The sequence below is a fragment of the Symphalangus syndactylus genome, chromosome 2 (assembly GCF_028878055.3).
Source record: "Symphalangus syndactylus isolate Jambi chromosome 2, NHGRI_mSymSyn1-v2.1_pri, whole genome shotgun sequence".
Classification (NCBI taxonomy): domain Eukaryota; kingdom Metazoa; phylum Chordata; class Mammalia; order Primates; family Hylobatidae; genus Symphalangus; species Symphalangus syndactylus.
The window spans coordinates 15,615,866-15,639,517 of record NC_072424.2 but is presented as its reverse complement, the minus strand read 5'-3'; the positions used below and the strand labels follow the sequence as shown (position 1 = coordinate 15,639,517).

Here is a 23,652-nt window from a genome sequence, read left to right as displayed (position 1 = left end):
AATTCCATCTCTATCTTTCCCATGGGTCACATATTGAAGTTTTCATCCTTTTTTATCATTGAAATTTCTGCCCACTGGTGCAGGGCAGAGAGGGAATCTTTATACTATTGCCAAACGAATCATATTAAAGTTGTGCTGTAAGATGTGTTGCATCTGGAGAGACTCCCATTACCCGAATTGCGCCATAGAAAATAAAGTCACACCCTCCCTTGAAGGCTCTTCCTCACTCTCACCAGCTCAGCTTTCCAGTCTCATCAGCCACTACTACGTGGTCTTTTGTTCTATCCTCCCTTTCTTCCCGTGACTCCTCGGCTGTCAGCTCCAGCAGAGGTGAGTCCTCTTCCCTGACTCTCACCTCCACCTACCCTCATCATGCTATTGTTTAAAGCTCAGCTCAGAAACAGCCTTCATGAAGCAGCCTTTGGTCTCTCCTTTCCCCAGTAAGTACATAAGGAAGCAGCTGGACAGATGAAATGTGGAGAAACAATGCAGAGAGCTCTTTTTGGAGATGTAAAATGGTTTAGATTGGCTGAAGCACAGGGTGCACGCCAGGCAGCAGCTAGAGGCAAGGCTTGAAAAGGTGGCCTGGGTCCAGCTTGGGAAAACCTTAACTGCTGCACTCTGGAGATTTGCTGGTACCAAGAAGTCAGTGGTTTTAGCAGGAGAGTGACATGGTCAGCTCTGGGCCTTGGAAAGAAATCCACAGTGGAACTATCCTCATGACCCCACTCGCAGGTGTTCTTGGCATTCTGCTTTGGATCACAGTGGAATGTAGGTGCTGTGAATGCAGAGCCCTGTAAATGTAGCCTCCACCACCTGACAGTCTTAAATTTCAATGGTGAGACCAGAGACTCCCAGCATGCACTCTTCAATCTTCTTTGTCAGAATCATCCGGGGGACTTGTTAAACATGAAGGTTCAACAACCCCAACCAAGATCTAAGGAATCAGAGCATAGGGAGGTGCAGTCCCTGAAGAGGCATTGCAGAAGATACCAGGGTTACTATTAAACAGACTGAACGCAGAATCTCTGCTTTGGGCTCTATCACAGTACCCCTCAATATGTAGCCATCTGATCAGCCCCTTGTCTCTGCCTCATCTGGGAGCTGGTTAGAAAGGCAAGATCATGTGCTTCATCCAGAACCAATGAATCACAATATCTGTGATGGGGCCCAGGATCTGTGATTTAACAAGCTCTCCAGATGATTCTCATGCACGTGTAAGTTAGAGAACTACTGCTCAGATAGAGAAGACTCTGAGGGAATATACTCAGACTGAAGAAGATAAGAACCCGGACAGAAGAGTGTGTAACCTGTGCTTGCAGGAGATGTGGGTGAAGGTTGTGTAAATGAGGACTTACAGATGTTAGGAGAGAAGAAGTAGTAGAAGACAAAGACAGTTCTTTGAATTCTTGCTGAGTCAGTAACTATTTGAAACGTCAATGTACTGGATGATGATTCAAATACAGGAACATAGTCGTTTTTACTGCAGACTTGTCCTAGCAGAGGCCCATTGCTGGAGGTTCCATCAAAGACTTTAATGTTTTCACTTTCACAGCTTCCATCTGGATCAAGCCTGTGGACAAAACACAACTGTGGCTGAAGAAGTGTCACATGCAAAGGAGGTTTGCAGAGCAGAGTCAATTGCTCACCTAGGCATGTAAATTTACAAAGTGGTGGCACATCTGTTTTCATTTAAACCTCTCCAAGACCAATCACTAGCCCCACCATCCTCAACATCAAACCACAAACTCTCAACTTTAATGGGCTCAGGGAGGTGAACTGCTTTGTCTATGTCTTGTATCAAGTAAATGATGAGGATGGGCCTGGAATCAGAATTCCTTTCCTTCTACCTATTTCCATCTCTTCTGTTCCCCGTGTCCATGTAACTGCTTGATGAACCTTCTTATTTAGAATTGTTTCCCATTGACACTTGATATCCAAGGCTGTTGAAAGGTGAAGCAACTCTTCTCTTCCATAGCCACCTTTCCCAAGGAAAAGCAAATCTTAGCATCTCCCTAGTTGCTCCTTCCTTCCCTTGTATCACCACTTCCTCATTCTGAAGGACAGTCCCATGCCCTGTACTGGACAGGACAGCCCAGGGTTTTAGTTTGCTGTGCATTCTGACAGGGTCTCCCCAAATATCCTCAGAGGACATATGTCCAAACTTATAGGAAGTAAGACAAGGGTAGAGAAATCTGGGTTCTCTTTCCACTTTAGTCACTTTCCACTAAAGTCACTGCTGTATAACTTTAGATAAGCGATTTAACCCTTCTTAGTTTCAGTTTTCTCATCTGTAAAATGGGGACATCACAGCCTACTTCTCATTACTGTGTGAGGTTTATAATATTCTGAATAGGAAGCACCTGCCACAGGCCTGGCACATAGGTGTTTGATAGATGTTAAATGTTAATTTCTCACCTTCCTTGCTCTTCCCACACTTTCTCTTCCCCTGTCTTCTTACACAGCAAGAATAGCATATATGTTTCTCAGCAACCATTCCAGGAAATTTGAGGCCTCTTTTGCTTCTTTGAAGGATAAAGTAAATTCCAACTTCAGTGGTACAGAGCTATGGTTCTCAAAAGTGTGGTACTTGGACCTGCAGCATCAACATCACCTGGGCATTTGTTAGCTATGCAGATTCTCAGGTCCCACACACTCCATCTGAATAAGATAATAGAGACTCTGGTGGTGGGGACCAGCAGTTGTGTTTTAATAAGCCTGCCACATGCTTCTGATGTATGATCAAGTGTAAGAACCACTGGGACAGGTGTAAGAACCACTGGGACAGGCGTAAGAGTGGGGGCTCTGGAGCCAGGCTGCTTGGATTCAGTTCCTATCCCATTTCTATTATTTTTTAGTCTTGGACCTGGTAAGTGACTTCTCTGGGTTTTCTTATCTATAGAATGGGGATTAGACTGCATCTGCCCAGAGGGTTGTTGAGAGGATTAACTAGAGGCAGATAGGAAGCACTGAGCGTCTCTGCAGGGCGGGATCATGTTCTCAGCTTGGCCTCACACTGGGGTCACCTGGGCACTTATAAATGTATACTTATTTCAAAGTAAAAACTATAAAATAAAAAATATTGATGCCTGGAGTCTACCACCAGAGATTATAATCTAATCATATGGTATACAGCCTGGGAGTCTGGATGTGTGAAAGCTCCTCCACTGATTCAAATGCATAGAAAAATTTGGAACCAAAGTTTAGTGTTTTAAGGCCAAGAAACTGGAACTAGACCAGCTAGGTTCTAACCCTCGTCATGCTATTCACTATTTGTGTGACCTCAGACAAGTTCTCAACCTTGCTGTGTTTGTAGTACTATTATAGTGCTGACCTTGAAGGACCTCTGTGAGCCAGTGCCGGGCACACAGCCATCATCAGTGACTATCAGCCATCATCCCCATCACCTTCATCATCACAATGGTTGTCAGTGTCACTACCACCTCTAGCAGCAGCTGAATTCTTTCTACAGAGAGTCTCCCTACCCACCCCAATGTGGTCAGAGTTCGATATCCCTTATTAGGAAACTAAAGCTTCTACTTACTGGACATAGGAAAAGATCATTCTGATGCTTTTGTTTTCTGGTCTTTCTATTGTCCAGGTGCAGTTCTCATTGGGATTGAGTTGCAGGATCATGGCTTTGTGGGTCTCTGCCATATTGGCACCCCCTAGACTGACTGTGCAGCTTGAATTGCCTGTTAGAGACCACAGATGGCACTGAGGAAAGTCAACAACAGACCCTTTCCCCTCCCTGAGAGATTATGAATCTACCTCTCACATGTAATATATATACAAGCAGGCAGGTAATTGTGGATGGCACTTAGCTTACTCCAAAGTAAGTCAAAAGCAGTTGATTTCTCCGTCTTGAACCCTTTGAGGAGAAGTATTTTTAACTTCTCTACATATAGAGACTATATTAAGACCTGAAGAAGGATGGTTTGTATTTTTAATAGGTTTCCATATGAACATGTGTCTTTATTTCTCTAGCATAAACACCTAAGAGTGATATCACTGGGTCATATGTTAAGTGTATATTTAACTTCATAAGAAACTGCCAAACCATTTGCCAGAGTAGCTGTTCTATTTCACAATCCAACCAATGATGTATGAGAGTTCCAGTTGCACCAGATTCCTGTCAACACACACTATTGTCAGGTTTTTGTATTGCTTTGTTTAGCCATTCTAACAGATGTGTAGCAGCATCCCATCATGGTTTTAACTTGCATTGGCTAATAACATTGAACATCATTTCATGTTCTTATTTGCCTTCTATATATCCTTTTTGGTGAGTATCTCTAAGTCTTTTGCCCTTTTTTTAACTTGGCTTTTTGTTTTTATGATTGGGTTTTTTTTTTTTATTATACTTTAGGTTTTAGGTTTTGAGAGTTTTTTATATATGCTGAATACAAGTCCTTTGTTGCATCTGCAATTTGAAAATATTTTCTCCCAATCTTGTCTTTTCATCCTCTTAACAGTGTCCTTCCCAAAACAAAAGTTTTAAATCTTTTATAAAGTCCAATTTAGTAATAGTTTCTTTTATGGGTTGTGCTTTTGGTGTCTTGTCTAAGAACTCTTTGCTTAACCCCAGGTTACAAAGATTTCTCCTATGTTTTCTTTTTAAAAATACTATAGTTTTACATTTTACATTTAGATCTATGATCCATTTTGAACTAATTTATGTATAACAAATGAGGCTTAGGTTGAGTTCATTTTTTGCATATGGGTGTCCAATTGTTCCAAGACCATTTGATGAAAAGGCTGTCCTTTCTCCATTAAATTGCCTTTGCACCTTTGTCAAAAATCAATGGACCATATTTGTGTGGATCTATTTCTGAACTCTATTCTATTTCAATTTTCTCTGTCTATCCTTTTGGCAAACCACACCTTCTTGATTACTGTAGTTTATAAGAAGTCTTAAAATTAGGTAACACAAATGTTCCAACTTTACGTTTCTTTTGCAAAAGTGTTTTGGCTATTCCAGTTCCTTTGCTTTTTCATATAAATTTTAGAGTCAGCATGTCTGTATCTATTTAACATTCTTACTGGGATTTTTATTGGAATTGCACTGAATTTATAGATCAACCTGGGAAAAAAAGGATGGTTTTTAAAAGACGCTTGATTTCTAGAACGTATAAAGAATTCTTACAATTCAATAATTAAAAGGCAAATAATCCAATTTAAAATGGACAAAGAACCAGAATAGACATTTTTCCAGAGAAGATCTATAAATGGCCAATATGCACATGAAGATATACTCAGCATCATTAGTCATCAGGGAAATACAAATCAAAACCACAATGAGATATCATTTCACATGCATTAGGATGGCTAGAGTCAAACACAGAAAACAGCAAGTGTTGACAAGGACATGGAGAAACTGGAATGCTTATACACTGCTTATGGGATTGTAAAGTGGTACAGCTGCCATGGAAAACAGTCTGGCAGTTCCTCAAAAGATTAAACATACAGTTATCATAACCCAGCAATTCTATTGCTAGGCATATCCCCAAAAGAAATAAAAACAAATGTCCACATAAAAACTTGTACACTATATTCATCACAACATTAGGCATAATAAGCCAAATGTTCATCAATTGATGAATAAATAAAACGTGGTCTATCCATACATTGGAATATTATTCAGCAATAACAAGAAATGAGGTACAGTCGTCCCTTGGTGTCCACGAATGATTGGTTCTAGGACCCCCTGTGGATACCAAAATCCATGGATGTTGGAGTCCCTTATGTAAAATGACTTAGTGTTTGCATGTGACCTACACACATCCTGTACACTTCAAAACATCTCTAGATTATTTATAATACAGTGTAAATGATGTGTAAATAGTTGTTTACTACATTTAGGAAATAACGGCAAGGAAAAAAGTCTGTACATGTTCCGTAACCAACCCTTTTTTTTTCAAATGTTTTCAATTCATGGTTGGTTGAATCCATGAATGCTGAACCCACAGGTACTGAGGGCTGATTGTACTGATACATGCTACAATATATATGAACCTTGAAAATATTATGCTAAGTGAAATACCACATATTACATGATTTCATTTATGTGAAATATCCAGAATAAGTAAATTTATAGAGACAGAGAGTACTGGTTTCCTTGTGCTGGAGACATCAGGAGAAATGGAGAGTGAATGGTAGTGAATACAGAGTTTCTTCATACATATATATACATACATATATATATATATATATATCCACACATATATATATATATATATATCCACACAGAAACTTGTACACCAATATTCATCACAACATTAGTCTATATATAATATATAGTTATATATATTATGTTAGATATATTTATATATATAAAACATTGGTCTATATATAGAGACTATATATAGACTATATATAGAAAGACTATATAGACTATATAGAGAGAGACCATATATATAGATAGACTATATATAAATATATATATAGAGAGAGAGAGACAGACAGACAGACGGAGTCTTGCTCTGTCACCCAGGCTGGAGTGCAGTGGCATGATCACAGCTCACTGCAACCTCCACCTCCCGGGTTCAAGTGATTCTCCTGCCTCAGCCTCCCGAGTAGCTGGGACTACAGGCACGCACCACCACACCTGGCTTATTTTTGTATTTTTAGTGGAGACGGGGTTTCACCATGTTGGCCAGGCTGGTCTCGAACTCCTGACCTCGTGATCCACCCGCCTGGGCCTCTTAAATTGCTGGGATTACAGGCGTGAGCCACCGCCCCCAGCCATCATTTTTTTTTAAGTTGCAAAAAAGAGTGTTCCATTTTATGGATTTACCATAACAAATAATGAAAATTCATGTTGTAGTTTACAATTATGTAAGTGCACATATTTACACATATATCTTTGGACACTTTTATGCTTATTTCCAAAACATAAACTCTTAGCAGTAAATTACCCAGTAAAATTGTATATGCTTTTGATATTTTTATGGACATTGTCAGATGAGCCAAATAAAATTAGAACTAATTTAAAATCCCCTCCAAGAGCATTGGAGTACATTTTTCTCTCAACTGGGGCCAACAGATATAAACACTTTGAAAAATTTTGAAAGAGGCCTCTTAAGAGAACTTATCTGTTTTGGTGAATAAATCTGGTTCAATTTTCTTACCTTCAGCCTCTGCCATTGTCAGCTCCGCCAAACAGGAGAGAATTAAGAGGGTTAGTGGCATAAGTCTTCTTACAAGCTCCATTTTGGCAAGGGGCTGGGCAGCCTTAAGGACCGACAGCTTTTATAGGCTCTGTGTTACATCAGCTTTCTGGACACCTCCAGGGAAACGTCAGTTCCAGCCACGCAAGGGGTAGATTTGTGTGAGAATAGAGCAGCTGTGTGACTGGTTTCTTATCAGCATTCCCCACACTGAGGGTTCTCTTTCCCCAACTCCTTCCTGGAAGGGTTGCTCCCAGTGGAAGCTCTTTGTAGGGATCTCCAGCAGCTGGTTCCTAGCAGGCACTGAGTTATTTTCCATGAAACTGATGGGGAGCTGTGCCTTTCTTCTGTGCCTGCACATCACAAACAGGTGGCCTCATTAACATCACTGAAGTCTTCAGGGCTCTGCTTTGAGAAGGGAGCTTGTGGGAGAACAAAGGCCTGTGGGGCAAGGCAGGGGGTGCAGCACCTGGGCAATATCTGGGTCCAGCTGGGACATTCAGATGCCCTGCCAGGTGGCTGACCCTGTGGGGGAGGGGAAGAGCATAGAGGATGAAGAGAAAAAGAGTGCAGATCCAGATTCCCCCACAGCGATTTCTAACCAGTTATGTCTGGAGAGACTGAAGCAGGTGAATTAGTCTCTCGGGCACGGTGTTTTGCAGCCTAGAGAAAGAAATCCTAGTGTCCACAGTGAGACTGGGAGGAGCGAGTGGCGGTGGGTGGGGGCTGCCCTCTTTTCATTCATTCAATCAGTAAATACTACTTATTGATCCTGGGCCTAAGCAATATAGAATTGAATGTGAGAGACACAGTCCTGCCCTCATGAAACTTGTATTCTAAGTGGAAAGTTAGACAACAAAAATAAATGAAGAATTCAACTGGTGAGAGGAGCTACGGATACAATAAACAGGATGACTGCATAGATGGTGTTTGCCTTGGGGTGGGGAGGAAATCTGACAGTGAGAAGGAGGGCATCTTGAGAGATGAAATCTGAACAAAGGCAGAAAGACAAGAGGGAGGCATTCATGGGTGATCTGAGCTTGGGGGTTGCATCTTAGGCAAAAGAGAGGGCAAGTGCACAGGCCCTGAGGCAGAGACCAGGTGGGCACACCTACAATAGTAGGGAATAAAGAACAGCCTGGCTGATCATGAGTGGGAGGAGTGAGCTGGGAGGGGAGGATGGAGAGGAGCAGGTGAAGGTCAGATGGGGAAGGACCCATAGGGCAAATGAGTCTGGGTTTCACTCTAAGTTCAGGTGGAACATATTGAGTGGACAATGCCAGGACTGGCTACTTTCTGAAGAACTTTTGTGCAGCCCTGGGGAGGTGTGACACTCGTGTAGGCTGAGTCTCCTAGGGTGAAACCCTCTGGCTACCGTCGGCCCCTCTGTGTTGTTCTGACTGTGCTGCAGTCCAGGAGGCCTCCCTAGGGAGAGCACAGTCCTACGCTGTGACCCGGGGGATCCATTCCTCGTTGGGCCCTTGCAGGGGAAAGGCAGCACCTGGGATGCTCAGGAGGAGCTTGGACACTCCCCAAGGCCCCTGCCTGGCTCTGCTCCATTCCTATCTGCCCAGGGTGGCTGTGAATTAGGCAGGACTGGGTATCCTGGGGTGAGTTAGCAGGGCACAGGTGTTTGAGATGGGGAACCCTTCTGGTTACTAAGCACTTGCAGCTATGTCCATGAATACCCACTCCCACCCTGGGCTTTCCCTCTGAACCCCTCCTTGTCACCCAACGTCCCTAATCCATCTCCACTGAGTGCGAGAGTTTCGTGGCCACACTCTGTCAGGTGGCCCTGGTAAAGGACCCAGGCTTCCAGGTCCAGTCAGGAGAGAAGCCCCCTTCAGGCCTCTGGCAACTTCCTGGGGACCACGGGGTGCTGTGGGGTCACCCTGCATCATCTCACTGCTCCTTCTCTGTCACCTGTGCAAGTCCCCACTTCACATCAAGGACACAGAGCCTCAGATGAGTCAAGGGACTTCCCCTGGTGAAGGCCAAATTGGGATGGGAACCGGCTCCATAGGGCTCTAAAGCCCATGTGTGGTGCTCTGTCCTCCTGCTAATGGGGGTATCCTGAAGACCTGCCTCTCCCTCACAGCCCCTGCAATACCTGCACCAGGCATAGTCACCCACATGGGGAGGCCCTGGCACAGGCGTCCTGGGTCCAGGCACTGGGCCACCCACTGGGTGGGGTAGGAGGAGATTTGTATGTGCTCCATCTGTCAGAGGTTGCTGGTGACAAGAGAAAATCAAAGGCAGGGGACAGAGACAGTGCCCGGAAACTTAAGGGGGACAGGTGACCTCCAGCTGGAGGTGGCCCTGACTTGGGCTCTTCCCAAGCATGCTGGGGCTGGAGGCTCAGCCTCCAGGAGGTGCTCGGCCTCTACAGGCAGCTCCTCCACCCACATCTGGCCCGTTTCTGGGCCTAGATGTCACAGCTGTTTCCTTCACTTGTGATTTCTGTTTTCCTTTTTACCCCCTTTTAGTAGATTACTAAATCTGTTACTAGCTAATAATTCTTTACATTCAGTATACATGTGATGGTCACAAGCAAGGGTTTAGTTCATGAGAGGAGTGGACATGGCGGTTACAGATAGGGAATCATACTTAGAAAGAGGTTCCAGGAGGTTCAAGGGCAGGAGCTGGAACAGAAGGCAGCTGGGAGTAAAGTGGGGAGGGGTGCTTCCTGCCAGCTGTTGTTGTGGTCAGGGAGTCTGGGCTTTGGCCTTTGGCTGGTGGTTCATGTTACAGTTGAAGATGTTGATGGCTGGATCAACACACATCACTGTTACCGTAATCCATGAAGCAGCCACATGCTCTGGAGATCTGGGGATTGCAGTAGGAAGAAACTGGTTTTCAAAAGGTCCTTTTGAGGTCACTGAGCTCAGGCCTATCTTACATAGGTCAGACAACTTTAACACAGGGAGGTCCTGCCTGGCTTCTCTCACTGTCTTGGATAAATGGACAGGGCAACAGGACAGGTATCAGGACATGACACCATTTTCTGCGGTGGATGTCAACCATCCAAGCCCTCATGAGAGCTAAATGAACGACTCTAGCTGGAAAAGATCAGCTGGGCTGAAATTGGAAATGTCCTAAGAACAGTGTGCATCTTCCTTCTTGGGTGGGAGATGGGCTGGACACTTTTATTCCAATTCTCTTTCTTCTGTTGCAGTGCTACAAGCTAAGTCCCCCACATTCCAAAGTGAGTAATAAGGGTGTGGAGCCAAGATGGCCGAATAGGAACAGCTCCCGTCTCCAGCTCCCAGCCCCAGCGACACAGAAGACGGGTGATTTCTGCATTTCTGCTTGAGGTACCGGTTTCATCTCACTAGGGAGTGCCTAACAGTGGGTTCAGGACAGTCGGTGAAGCGCACTGTGCGCGAGCCGAAGCAGGGCGAGGCATTGCCTCACTCGGGAAGCGCAAGGGGTCAGGGAGTTCCCTTTCCTAGTCAAAGAAAGGGGAAAGAGACGGCACCTGGAATATCGGGTCAGTCCCATCCTAATACTGCGCTTTTCCAATGGGCCTGGAAAACGGCACACTAGGAGATTGTGTCCCGCACCTGGCTCGGAGGGTCCTATGCCCACAGAGTCTTGCTGATTGCTAGCACAGCAGTCTGAGATCAAACTGCAAGGCGGCAGCGAGGCTGGGGGAGGGGCGCCCGCCATTGCCCAGGCTTGCTTAGGTAAACAAAGCAGCCAGGAAGCTCAAACTGGGTGGAGCCCACCACAGCTCAAGGAGGCCTGCCTGCCTCTGTAGGCTCCACCTCTGGGGGCAGGGCACAGACAAACAAAAACTCAGCAAGAACCTCCACAGACTTAAATGTCCCTGTCTGACTGACAGCTTTGAAGAGAGTAGTGGTTCTCCCAGCACGCAGCTGGAGATCTGAGAACAGACAGACTACCTCCTAAAGTGGGTCCCTCACCCCTGAGCAGCCTAACTGGGAGGCACCCCCCAGTAGGGACAGACTGACACCTCATTCAGCCGGGTACTCCTCTGAGACAAAACTTTCAGAGGAACTATCAGACAGCTGAATTTGTGGTCTCACGAAAATCCACTGTTCTGCAGCCACCGCTGCTGACACCCAGCCAAACAGGGTCTGGAGTGGACCTCTAGTAAACTCCAACAGACCTGCAGCTGAGGGTCCTGTCTGGTAGAAGGAAAACTAACTAACAGAAAGGATATCCACACCAAAAACCCATCTGTACATCACCATCATCAAAGACAAAAAGTAGATAAAACCACAAAGATGGGGAAAAAACAGAGCAAAAAAACTGGAAACTCTAAAAAACAGAGCACCTCTCCTCCTCCAAAGGAACGCAGTTCCTCACCAGCAACGGAACAAAGCTGGATGGAGGATGACTTTGACGAGTTGAGAGAAGAAGGCTTCAGACGATCAAACTACTCTGAGCTACGAGAGGAAATTCAAAACAATAGCAAAGAAGTTAAAAACTTTGAAAAAAAATTAGATGAATGGATAACTAGAATAACCAATGGAGAGAAGGGCTTAAAGGAGCTGATGGAGCTGAAAGCCAAGTTTCGAGAATTATGTGAAGATTGCAGAAGCCTCAGTAGCAGATGCGATCAACTGGAAGAAAGGGTATCGCTGATGGAAGATGAAATGAATGAAATGAAGAGAGAAGGGAAGTTTAGAGAAAAAAGAATAAAAAGAAATGAACAAAGCCTCCAAGAAATTTGGGACTATGTGAAAAGACCAAACCTACGTCTGATTGGTGTACCTGAAAATGATGGGGAGAATGGAACCAAGTTGGAAAACACTCTGCAAGATATTATCCAGGAGAACTTCCCCAATCTAGCAAGGCAGGCCAACATTCAGATTCAGGAAATACAGAGAACGCCACAAAGATACTCCTCGAGAAGAGCAACTCCAAGACACATAATTGTCAGATTCACCAAAGCTGAAATGAAGGAAAAAATGTTAAGGGCAGCCAGAGAGAAAGGTCGGGTTACCCACAAAGGGAAGCCCATCAGACTAACAGCTGATCTCTCAGCAGAAACTCTACAAGCCAGAAGAGAGTGGGGGCCAACATTCAACATTCTTAAAGAAAAGAATTTTCAACCCAGAATTTCCTATCCCGCCAAACTAAGCTTCATAAGTGAAGGAGAAATAAAATACTTTACAGACAAGCAAACGCTGAGTGATTTTGTCACCACCAGGCCTGCCCTAAAAGAGCTCCTGAAGGAAGCACTAAACATGGAAAGAACAACCGGTACCAGCCACTGCAAAAACACGCCAAATTGTAAAGACCATCGAGGCTAGGAAGAAACTGCAGCAACTAACGAGCAAAATAACCAACTAACATCATAATGACAGGATCAGATTCACACATAACAATATTAACGTTAAATGTAAATGGGCTAAATGCTCCAATCAAAAGACACAGACTGGCAAACTGGATAAGGAGTCAGGACCCATCAGTGTGCTGTATTCAGGAAACCCATCTCACGTGCAGAGACACACATAGACTCAAAATAAAGGGATGGAGGAAGATCTATCAAGCAAATGGAAAACAAAAAAAGGCAGGGGTTGCAATCCTAGTCTCTGATAAAATAGACTTTAAACCAACAAAGATCAAAAGAGACAAAGAAGGCCATTACATAATGGTAAAGGGATCAATTCAACAAGAAGAGCTAACTATCCTAAATATATATGCACCCAACAAAGGAGCACCCAGATTCATAAAGCAAGTCCTCAGTGACCTACAAAGGGACTTAAACTCCCACACAATAATAATGGGAGACTTTAACACCCCACTGTCAACATTAGACAGATCAACGAGACAGAAAGTTAACAAGGATATCCAGGAATTGAACTCAGCTCTGCACAAAGTGGACCTAATAGACAGCTACAGAACTCTCCACCCCAAATCAACAGAATATACATTTTTTTCAGCACCACACCACACCTATTCCAAAATTGACCACATAGTTGGAAGTAAAGCTCTCCTCAGCAAATGTAAAAGAACAGAAATTATAACAAACTGTCTCTCAGACCACAGTGCAATCAAACTAGAACTCAGGATTAAGAAACTCACTCAAAACCGCTCAACTACATGGAAACTGAACAACCTGCTCCTGAATGACTATTGGGTACATAATGAAATGAAGGCAGAAATAAAGATGTTCTTTGAAACCAATGAGAACAAAGACAACATACCAGAATCTGTGGGACACGTTCAAAGCAGTGTGTAGAGGGAAATTTATAGCACTAAATGCCCACAAGAGAAAGCAGGAAAGATCCAAAATTGACACCCTAATATCACAATTAAAAGAACTAGAAAAGCAAGAGCAAACACATTCAAAAGCTAGCAGAAGGCTAGAAATAACTAAAATCAGAGCAGAACTGAAGGAAATAGAGACACAAAAAACCCTTCAAAAAATTAATGAATCCAGGAGCTGGCTTTTTGAAAAGATCAACAAAATTTATAGACCGCTAGCAAGACTAATAAAGAAGAAAAGAGAGAAGAATCAAATAGATGCAATAAAAAACGAAAAAGGGGATATCACCACCGATCCCACAGAAATACAATCTACCATCAGAGAATACTACAAACACCTCTATGCAAATAAACTAGAAAATCTAGAAGAAATGGATAAATTCCTTGACAAATACACCCTCCCAAGACTAAACCAGGAGGAAGTTGAATCTCTGAATAGACCAATAACAGGTTCTGAAATTGTGGCAATAATCAATAGCTTACCAACCAAAAAGAGTCCAGGACCTGATGGATTCACAGCTGAATTCTACCAGAGGTACAAGGAGGAACTGGTACCATTCTTTCTGAAACTATTCCAATCGATAGAAAAAGAGGGAATCCTCCCTAACACATTTTACGAAGCCAGCATCATCCTGATACCAAAGCCTGGCAGAGACATAACCAAAAAAGAGAATTTCAGACCAATATCCTTGATGAACATTGATGCAAAAATCCTCAATAAAATACTGGCAAACCGAATCCAGCAGCACATCAAAAAGCTTATCCACCATAATCAAGTGGGCTTCATCCCTGGGATGCAAGGCTGGTTCAACATACGCAAATCAATAAATGTAATCCAGCATATAAACAGAACCAAAGACAAAAACCACATGATTATCTCAATAGATGCAGAAAAGGCCTTTGACAAAATTCAACAACCCTTCATGCTAAAAACTCTCAATAAATTAGGTATTGATGGGACGTATCTCAAAATAATAAGAGCTATCTATGACAAACCCACAGCCAATATCATACTGAATGGGCAAAAAGTGGAAGCATTCCCTCTGAAAACTGGCACAAGACAGGGATGCCCTCTCTCACTGCTCCTATTCAACATAGTGCTGGAAGTTCTGGCCAAAGCAATCAGGCAGGAGAAGGAAATAAAGGGTATTCAATTAGGAAAAGAGGAAGTCAAATTGTCCCTGTTTGCAGATGACATGATTGTATATCTAGAAAACCCCATTGTCTCAGCCCAAAATCTCCTTAAGCTGATTAGCAACTTCAGCAAAGTCTCAGGATACAAAATTAATGTACAAAAATCACAAGCATTCTTGTACACCAACAACAGACAAACAGAGAGCCAAATCATGAGTGAACTCCCATTCACAATTGCTTCAAAGAGAATAAAATACCTAGGAATCCAACTTACAAGGGATGTGAAGGACCTCTTCAAGGAGAACTACAAACCACTGCTCAATGAAATAAAAGAGGATACAAACAAATGGAAGAACATTCCATGCTCATGGGTTGGAAGAATCAATATCGTGAAAATGGCCATACTGCCCAAGGTAATTTATAGATTCAGTGCCATCCCCATCAAGCTACCAATGACTTTCTTCACAGAATTGGAAAAAACTACTTTAAAGTTCATATGGAACCAAAAAAGAGCCCGCATCGCCAAGTCAATCCTAAGCCAAAAGAACAAAGCTGGAGGCATCACGCTACCTGACTTTAAACTATACTACAAGGCTACAGTAACCAAAACAGCATGGTACTGGTACCACAACAGAGACATAGATCAATGGAACAGAACAGAGCCCTCAGAAATGATGCCACATATCTACAACTATCTGATCTTTGACAAACCTGACAAAAACAAGAAATGGGGAAAGGATTCCCTATTTAATAAATGGTGCTGGGAAAACTGGCTAGCCATATGTAGAAAGCTGAAACTGGATCCCTTCCTTACACCTTACACAAAAATTAATTCAAGATGGATTAAAGACTTATATGTTAGACCTAAAACCATTAAAATCCTACAAGAAAACCTAGGCAATACCATTCAGGACATAGGCATGGGCAAGGACTTCATGTCTAAAACACCAAAAGCAATGGCAACAAAAGCCAAAATTGACAAATGGGATCTCATTAAACTAAAGAGCTTCCGCACAGCAAAAGAAACTACCATCAGAGTGAACAGGCAACCTACAGAATGGGAGAAAATTTTTGCAACCTACTCATCTGACAAAGGGCTAATATCCAGAATCTACAATGAACTCAAACAAATTTACAAGAAAAAAACAAACAACCCCATCAAAAAGTGGGCAAAGGACATGAACAGACACTTCTCAAAAGAAGACATTTATGCAGCCAAAAAACACATGAAGAAATGCTCATCATCACTGGCCATCAGAGAAATGCAAATCAAAACCACAGCGAGATACCGTCTCACACCAGTTAGAATGGCCATCATTAAAAAATCAGGAAACAACAGGTGCTGGAGAGGATGTGGAGAAATAGGAACACTTTTACACTGTTGGTGGGACTGTAAACTAGTTCAACCATTGTGGAAGTCAGTGTGGCGATTCCTCAGGGATCTCGAACTAGAAATACCATTTGACCCAGCCATCCCATTACTGGGTATATACCCAAAGGACTATAAATCATGCTGCTATAAAGACACATGCACACGTATGTTTATTGCGGCACTATTCACAATAGCAAAGAGTTGGAACCAACCCAAATGTCCAACAACAATAGACAGGATTAAGAAAATGTGGCACATATACACCATGGAATACTATGCAGCCATAAAAAATGATGAGTTCGTGTCCTTTGTAGGGACATGGATGAAACTGGAAAACATCATTCTCAGTAAACTATCGCAAGGACAAAAAACCAAACACCGCATGTTCTCACTCATAGGTGGGAATTGAACAATGAGAACTCATGGACACAGGAAGGGGAACATCACACTCCGGGGACTGTTGTGGGGTGGGGGTAGGGGGGAGGGACAGCATTAGGAGATACACCTAATGCTAAATGACGAGTTAATGGGTGCAGGAAATCAACATGGCACATGGATACATATGTAACAAACCTGCACATTGTGCACATGTACCGTAAAACCCTAAAGTATAATAATAATTAAAAAAAAAAAAATTCAAAAGGAAATAATATAGTGTTATACAATTTCTGTAAACTATAATGTATCCAAATACAGTTTTGGCTCAGTCCAGTATTACATGAGATAAAAAAGCTTCTAGAGCAACCACAGTATCTCAACATATAGTAAGAACTCAATGAATAGTAGTAGTTCCCTTCTTTTTTCCTTTCTCCAGTCTACGTTCTTCTTCCTCTCTACCTATAGGGAGAAATTGGTAGATGTTTAACTGAAGTTGACTTGCCAAATGTGTAGAACCCAGAAGTAAATGACAATCCTAGATCTGCAAATGGAAGAACATTTTCAGATGCCTAGAGAATGAGTTGTTTTGTTTTGATATATATATTTATGGTGTACAATGTGATTTTTTGATATATGTATACATTGTGAAATGACTAAATCAAGCCAATTAACATAGCCATTATCTCACATATTTATCATCTTTTTTTCTAGTGGGAACATTTAATATCTATTCTCTTAGCAATTTTCAAGGATACAATATGTAACTATAATCACCATATTGTCAACAGATCTCCTGAATTTATTCCTCTTATCAAACTGAAATTTTGTATCCTTTCACCAACATATCCTCAACCCCCTCACTACTCCCAGCTGCTATAACCACTCTTCTACTCTCTGTTTCTATGGATTTGAGTTTTTAATATCCCACATATAACGCTGGGTGTGGTGGCTCATACCTGTGGTCCCAGCACTTTGAAAGGTTGAGGCAGGATGCTCGCTTGAGGCCAGGAGTTTGGGACCACCCTGGGCAACACAGCCAGACTCCCATCTCTTTTTTTTTTTTTTTTTTTGAGACGGAGTCTCGCTCTGTCGCCCAGGCTGGAGTGCAGTGGCGCAATCTCGGCTCACTGCAAGCTCCACCTCCCGGGGTTCACACCATTCTCCTGCCTCAGCCTCTCCGAGTAGCTGGGACTACAGGCGCCCGCCACCACGCCCGGCTAATTTTTTTTTGTATTTTTAGTAGAGACGGGGTTTCACCGTGGTCTCGATCTCCTGACCTCATGATCCGCCCGCCTCAGCCTCCCAAAGTGCTGGGATTACAGGCGTGAGCCACCGCACCCGGCCAGACTCCCATCTCTTTAAAAAAAATTAGCCGGGCATGCTGGCAAGCACCTGTAATCCCAGCTACTGCTACTCAGGAGGTTGAGCTGGGAGGATCACCTGAGCCCGGGAGTCTGAGGCTTCAGTGAGCTATGATTGTGACAGTGTACTCCAGCCTGGGTAACAGAGCAAAACTCTGTCTCTATTAAAAAAAAAATAAAGTTCCCACATATAAGTGAGATCATGCAGTATTTATCTTTCTGTGCCTGGCTTATTTAACATAGCACAACATCCTCCAAGTTCATACAGGTTGTTCACAAGAGTTGAATTGGTGAATTAGAATCTGAGGATGGGGGTGGGAGCTGGCCAAAGGGAGTAACACAGGCTATTAATATCTATCCAGTCTAGATGTATAATTCTAACATTAATAAACGAAACTTACTTAAAAAAAAAAACAACAAAGTGAGTAATAAATACATATAAACAAAGGATGTTTATAATTAACCATCAAAAAATATTGGCAGCAAGGAAGATTATTTTTAATAGTGTACATTTATTCAAAAGTATATAAAACAACACTGTAAATTATATCATCTCACATAAAAACTCTAGAACTTGATTTGAATAACAAAACAATCTACTAAGAAGTATTGCTCATGAAGATTTTTGTGCCCACCTTTCCCAAGTCAGAGGCCCTCATTTATGTCACAACAGCAAGGTGGCAGGGAATCAAAACTGGCATACATTCTACATCCTTCACAGCACTGCAGGGCAGGACAAGACTCCGTGGCAATGGTTTTGGCCTGGCTGTTCTTGGCCCACCACACCTTGTCTGGGTTGTGATTTTTTACAGCCACAGCCTCAGGTTCCTTTGCAGCTCTTGAGAAAAGACACACACAAAGCTCAGGCTTAGAATTTTTCTTCTCAGTCCTTTTGTTAGAACTGTTGGGGGTATCTGGGGAGTTTAGTGCTGAAGCCAGTCAAACATGAACACCAGCCCTACATTAAAGCTTTCTCCCTCCTCCCAAGTTCCTCTCAAATCCTTTCCTCTCCTATGATTGCTATAAATGTAAACTGAGGTTACAAAAGTAAGGGTGAGTGAATTCGCAAGCAAGGTCACCCAGCTGGTCACTGCAGGCCCCCAAGATGCAGGAATGATGGGAAGGTGCTGCAATCAGCTGTGTTCCGGGCTCCGGGATGTGCCACTGTGGACTCCTTAGAATGGGGACACAATTGCATCTGACAACCAATCTCTCTGGTACTTAAAGGGTCTTCTCCTCAAAATATAATCTCTTATCTGACCTACCCTCCCTTGTCCACTGTCCCCCAAGTTTTCCACACTGTTCAGCTGTCCCTGAGATCTAGAGCCCCAGTCATTTTCCCCAAGGCCGCCAGAAACAAATGGAGGAATACCCTGAGAGCTCCCAACTCAGGCAAGAAGAGATCAATCCAGCCCGTCCTCCACATGAGCACAAGGCAGAGCTCTTTCACGCAGCCTCCCCCACAGAGTCTGCAGCCTACAGTGCCCAGGACAGAGGGAGGCTTGGCCAAGGTGCTGAATTAAACACCTGATGGTAAACTTAGTGAGGTCCAGTGACAGCCAAGCAGCACTGATGCTCACAGGCCAAAGCTGAGAACATTCTACCAACCTCAGCCAGGAAGAAAAAAATAAGACTCTACCCTCAGCTGTCTTTTTGCTTTTACAAAGCTGCCTGTTCTTCTTGCCCTCACCCAGGGTATGGCCACAGCAGCAAGGAATGACCTTGCTCCAACAGGGAGCCCAAGTATCCCACTGAGGGAGTGTTATCCCCTTTTCCCCACGTGACTCACTTTAGTTCGTTGTTTATTTTGAACATGTGACTCACGTTAGTGTGTTGTGTATTTTGAAGTAAAGACGGAGCACGACAACTATCAGCAGGAGCAAGGCCACCAGGATGCCACAAGCGATGACAAGCATAATCACTGTAGGGAGGTCAAAAGACTTCGATGTACCTAGGCAGATAAGTGCAAGCAAACACTGAGCCCGTGTGGTCTCCCTCCCCACACAACCACTAAGCAATGCCAATGTCAGGGGAAGAAGAGGAAACCCCAAACACAGATCCTTATGTGTGTAAAACACAAATGTCTTCCCAGGGCAGCCTAGGATCCCAAGCTGGCCCAGAGATGGAAAAAAAAGAAAACAAATAAAGTCAGTTTGTCAATGAAAAGGAATGGAAATGCAAAGTCCAGAGAGAAGGCTATCAGCAGGACAAGCAGTGGGAAGAATCTTTCCCTTTAACAGGTGTGATGTGCAGCTGGAAATAACAAGCACGCCTGCAGTGGAGCTGATGGCATCACTCCCCAGCACCTGGGCCTCCTGAGCTATACTCATTTTCAGAGTCAGAAATGACCCCTCGTTGGATATCAGGCTCAGAGCCCTTCTATGGAAATGACTGTTTCCAAATGTTACTGTCCCAACAATACTGAGAATATGCAAATCCATTTTGTAAATGATGCATGTTTTAGGAAAAGAACTTTACAATTCTCCCTCTGACAACTGACATTTTTCCTCCTAAATCTTAAATTCTCCCAAGAAATCCAATTTGAGACAATAAATGTTTAACTTTCTGAAACTGGGAAAAAGTGAGTCGGGGAGAAGAATAAACAATCTGATTGCCAAAGCATACTTACCACCTTCTAACTCTTCATGGCTGGATGAAAGCCAACAGTAAAAAAAAATTACAATCAAAGTAAACTTTAGAGAACAGGACATCTTATCAGGAATTTCTCAAACCTTTAATTTGAGAAAGAAAATTCGAATGATTAACATCCAAAGTTGAAGAGCTTGCTTTTAGAAGCAGTCTTCTAGCAGAGCTAGCAGAATAGATATCCACAATCTAGTTCCAACTTCTGTGCCAATCAGGACACAGGCTGTATGACATCAATGCTCTGGACACCAGCTCTCTTTCATGGAGTTCTGAATTCCGTTCCACTTCCAGATATATTTTAGCACCAATGGAAGTAGGTATGCCTAAACACTCTCTTAAGCCATGTAATACTCAATCTCCCCTTTTCAGGCTTTGTTTCCCTCAGAGGAAAGTTTTAGTTAAGAGTCTGATTCCCAGAGATGCCACGTTATATTATTTTAAATGTCCAGTTTTCAAAAAAGCCTATAAGAAAGTATGGCCCATAAAGGAGTGGGGGAGCAATAAGTAAAAACTTTTTCTGGAAGAAGCCCAGACATTGGCCCTACTAGAAAAGACTTTTAAAGTCTTTTAAATATGTTCAAAGGAATCCATGTCCAAAAAACTAAAGGAAAATATGAGAATAGTGCCTCATCATAAAAAATACCAATAAAGATAAAAATTATTAAAAGAACAAAACAGAAATTATGGCATTGGAAACTACAATAACTGAAATGAAAAATTCACTAGAAGGGCTTAATAGCAGATTTGGATTGACAGAAGAAAGAATCAGTGAACTTCAAGACAGTCGAGATTATCCAAACTGCAATACAGAAAGAAAAAAAAAATGGGTAAAAATGAACACAGGACTTCTGGTTTCTGCACCAACATGTGAAGGGCTTGGGAGTCATCATTCCCATCCTCACAACAAGTAAAAAGCTGAAAAAAGTGACTGAATAAAAGCTGAATCAACAACTCTTAAGTCAACCAGAAAATTGAAGTCACAGGGCAAACAGCCACCCCCAAAACTAAAGAGAGAGGTAAATACAGAGAATCCCAGCTTAGGAGCAGAAGACATTGCCAGAGCCAGCAACTGGTAAGAACACTTACATGGTAACTGATGTCTTCCTGGATGATGAATAGGGACTAGCAGAATATTTAAAAACTCCTGAGGGCCCAATTTTGTTTTGTTTTGTTTTGTTTTGTTTTGTTTTGTTGGGTGGGGGCGCACTTTCATGAGTCATATCTCCAGGAGCTCACCAGGTTCTTATAATGAAGACTACAGGAAAATTCCTTTCTGTTTTAGTCTCCACTGACACTGCAGTGGAGGTGGCCTTATTACCACTGTGAGATAATAAAAGTCATGAAATTTCACCAGGCCTCCTCTCGTGCCACCCCAGAAGTTAAGTGGAAAGTTGCCCCATTATCTACTGGGTCAGAGAAGAAATCCAGACTCCCCAAGGGGTCTCCACTGAGATACCACAGGGGTCAGAGTTGAGTCTCTGCTCTTTATTCAGCCTTCTCTGACACCAGGAAACTTCTTTAGGAAACTTCTTTACAGCTTGGTAACAGTAGACATCTAGGCTCTCTACTCAGTTTTCGCTGGTGGAGTTGGGATAGGGCCATAGTTTTTTCTACGGTGTTTGCCTAGAATGCAGAAGCTATTGTCTAAAAGTTTTCTGTCTTGTTGAGTTGCCCATTTCCTGGTCTTTTGGCCAGAAAAACTAGTTTCTTGCTGGGGCTCTTTTGTCTGAACCCATTGGTGTTTCCAAGTTGCTCACTTCTTCAGCTCCAAGTTTAGGAATCTGAGGCAGAAAGCAAAACTTACGGAACTCACTACCATGCTACTACTTTGATCCCAAGGTCCCTAGCTAGCCTTCCTTCTTCTCGCCACCTATTCAAGTCTTATGTTTGTTTTATGTATAATGTCCATGGATTTTAGTTGTACTTAGGAATAAGAAAAAGTATCTCTTCCCATAAGTGGAAGTCCCCCATATGGGAAGTTTTTAAATCAGTTCTCTGCTTAAAAGCCACAGCCTCTGCACCAACCCTACACTTGCTAAATCCTGAAAATGAGTATCTCCTTAAATTTTGTACCCTGGGCCCTTCGCATGTGTTATCCAGCCCATATCTCAACATAACATCTTTCCATCCTTATCTCCCTCTGCATTACCCCACACCCCATGTATTTTCATGCCTCTGACCTGATTAGATGGCCCTCCCTGTCCCTCGCCTCCTCTATCTGCTGAAATACCAATCCTGCAAGACTTCAATAAAATGCCATGTCCTTATAAAACCTTCACTGATTTCCGCCTCTCTCCCTCCCGTGTTAGTTGCTCCTCTCCCTATGTATCCATGCCCTTTGTTTGTGCCTACATGGAAATTTGAATTGTTGACTAGGTGTAGTGGTTCATGCCTGTAATCCCAGCACTTTGGGAGGGTAGGGCAAGAGGACTGGATTGAGCCCAGGAGTTTGAGATCAGCCTTGGCAACATGATGAGACCCTATCTCTACAAAAAAATTTAAAAAGGAAAATGAAAATAAATTAGCCAGATGTGGTAGCAGATGTCTGTAGTCCCTACTCGGGTTCAGAGGGATATAACCCTAAATAAGCTTAGTCATCATTAAGGAGCTAGGCACTGTGGACCCTCCCCATGGGGGTGACTACTTCATCTCTCGGTTTCCCTCTATTTCTGTGGTTACTTGATTGCTGTTTGATAGTCTGTGGGCTTGTGCATTTAAAGTTTGCTTTTTCAAGGTGTTTGTGAGCTCCATGGGGGCAGGAGCTCTGCAACCCTAGGTATCAAAGAACCTAGAACCTATTAGGTGCTGGCACATGTTATGATCAATGACTGAAATCTGAATTTTGTCAATCTGGTACTCACTTTCTCTGACTGAGCTTCTAAATTTAGACAGTGCAGTGACTCAGATATAGCAATTAAACCCTGACCAATATTATTTCATTTATTAAAAAGAATGCATAATTTCTACATTGCTTATAAGTCACCAACATTTAACTACTTCCAATGTGTTTTAGTAATATCTTTCTGAGTTGTAATGAAGACAACCAGGAGGCAGTAACTAAAACCTCTGTTTGAAAGATGAGGAAACTGAAGCTCGGAGAGTGGAGGTGACTCCCTTGGGTCACACAGCAAGTCACTGGCAGCAAAGAAACTAGGACCCGGTTCTATAATCCTTCCCTCCATCTCCTGCTTCCAAAGTCCAATGCTCTTCCACCCCCAGCCTTCCTGAACCTTCTGAAATGATGTGTTGTTCCCCACTCCTGGTCCCCCTAACTCTATTATTCAAAGGCTGTGATTTTGGCTGTCAGCTGAAAGATCTGCAAATAAATCCCGTTGCATTTCATTTAAGGAAG

The 23,652-nt window shown here is 42.9% G+C and overlaps 1 protein-coding gene across 9 annotated transcripts in view; it reads right to left on the bottom strand.

The window, feature by feature from the left end:
- The window catches only part of CUZD1 (CUB and zona pellucida like domains 1), a 55,430-nt gene that overhangs the window by 5,489 nt on the left and 26,289 nt on the right, over nucleotides 1-23,652 (bottom strand). Inside the window, exons 1-4 of one of the 9 annotated variants that reach the window (XM_063617097.1) lie at nucleotides 21,387-21,406; nucleotides 19,479-19,605; nucleotides 18,290-18,492; nucleotides 3,602-3,695 (exon numbers count right to left, since the gene is read on the bottom strand). In XM_063617097.1, the coding sequence (XP_063473167.1) occupies nucleotides 18,300-18,492; nucleotides 19,479-19,570 (285 nt within the window). In that variant the 5' untranslated portion in view covers nucleotides 19,571-19,605; nucleotides 21,387-21,406 and the 3' untranslated portion in view covers nucleotides 3,602-3,695; nucleotides 18,290-18,299. Of the gene's footprint in view, nucleotides 1-1,358; nucleotides 1,574-3,544; nucleotides 3,696-7,130; nucleotides 7,523-18,289; nucleotides 18,493-19,478; nucleotides 19,606-20,283; nucleotides 20,649-21,386; nucleotides 21,407-23,652 lie in introns of those variants that run through there. The other 8 variants (XM_063617074.1, XM_063617079.1, XM_063617059.1 and 5 more) reach the window with 8 other exon arrangements.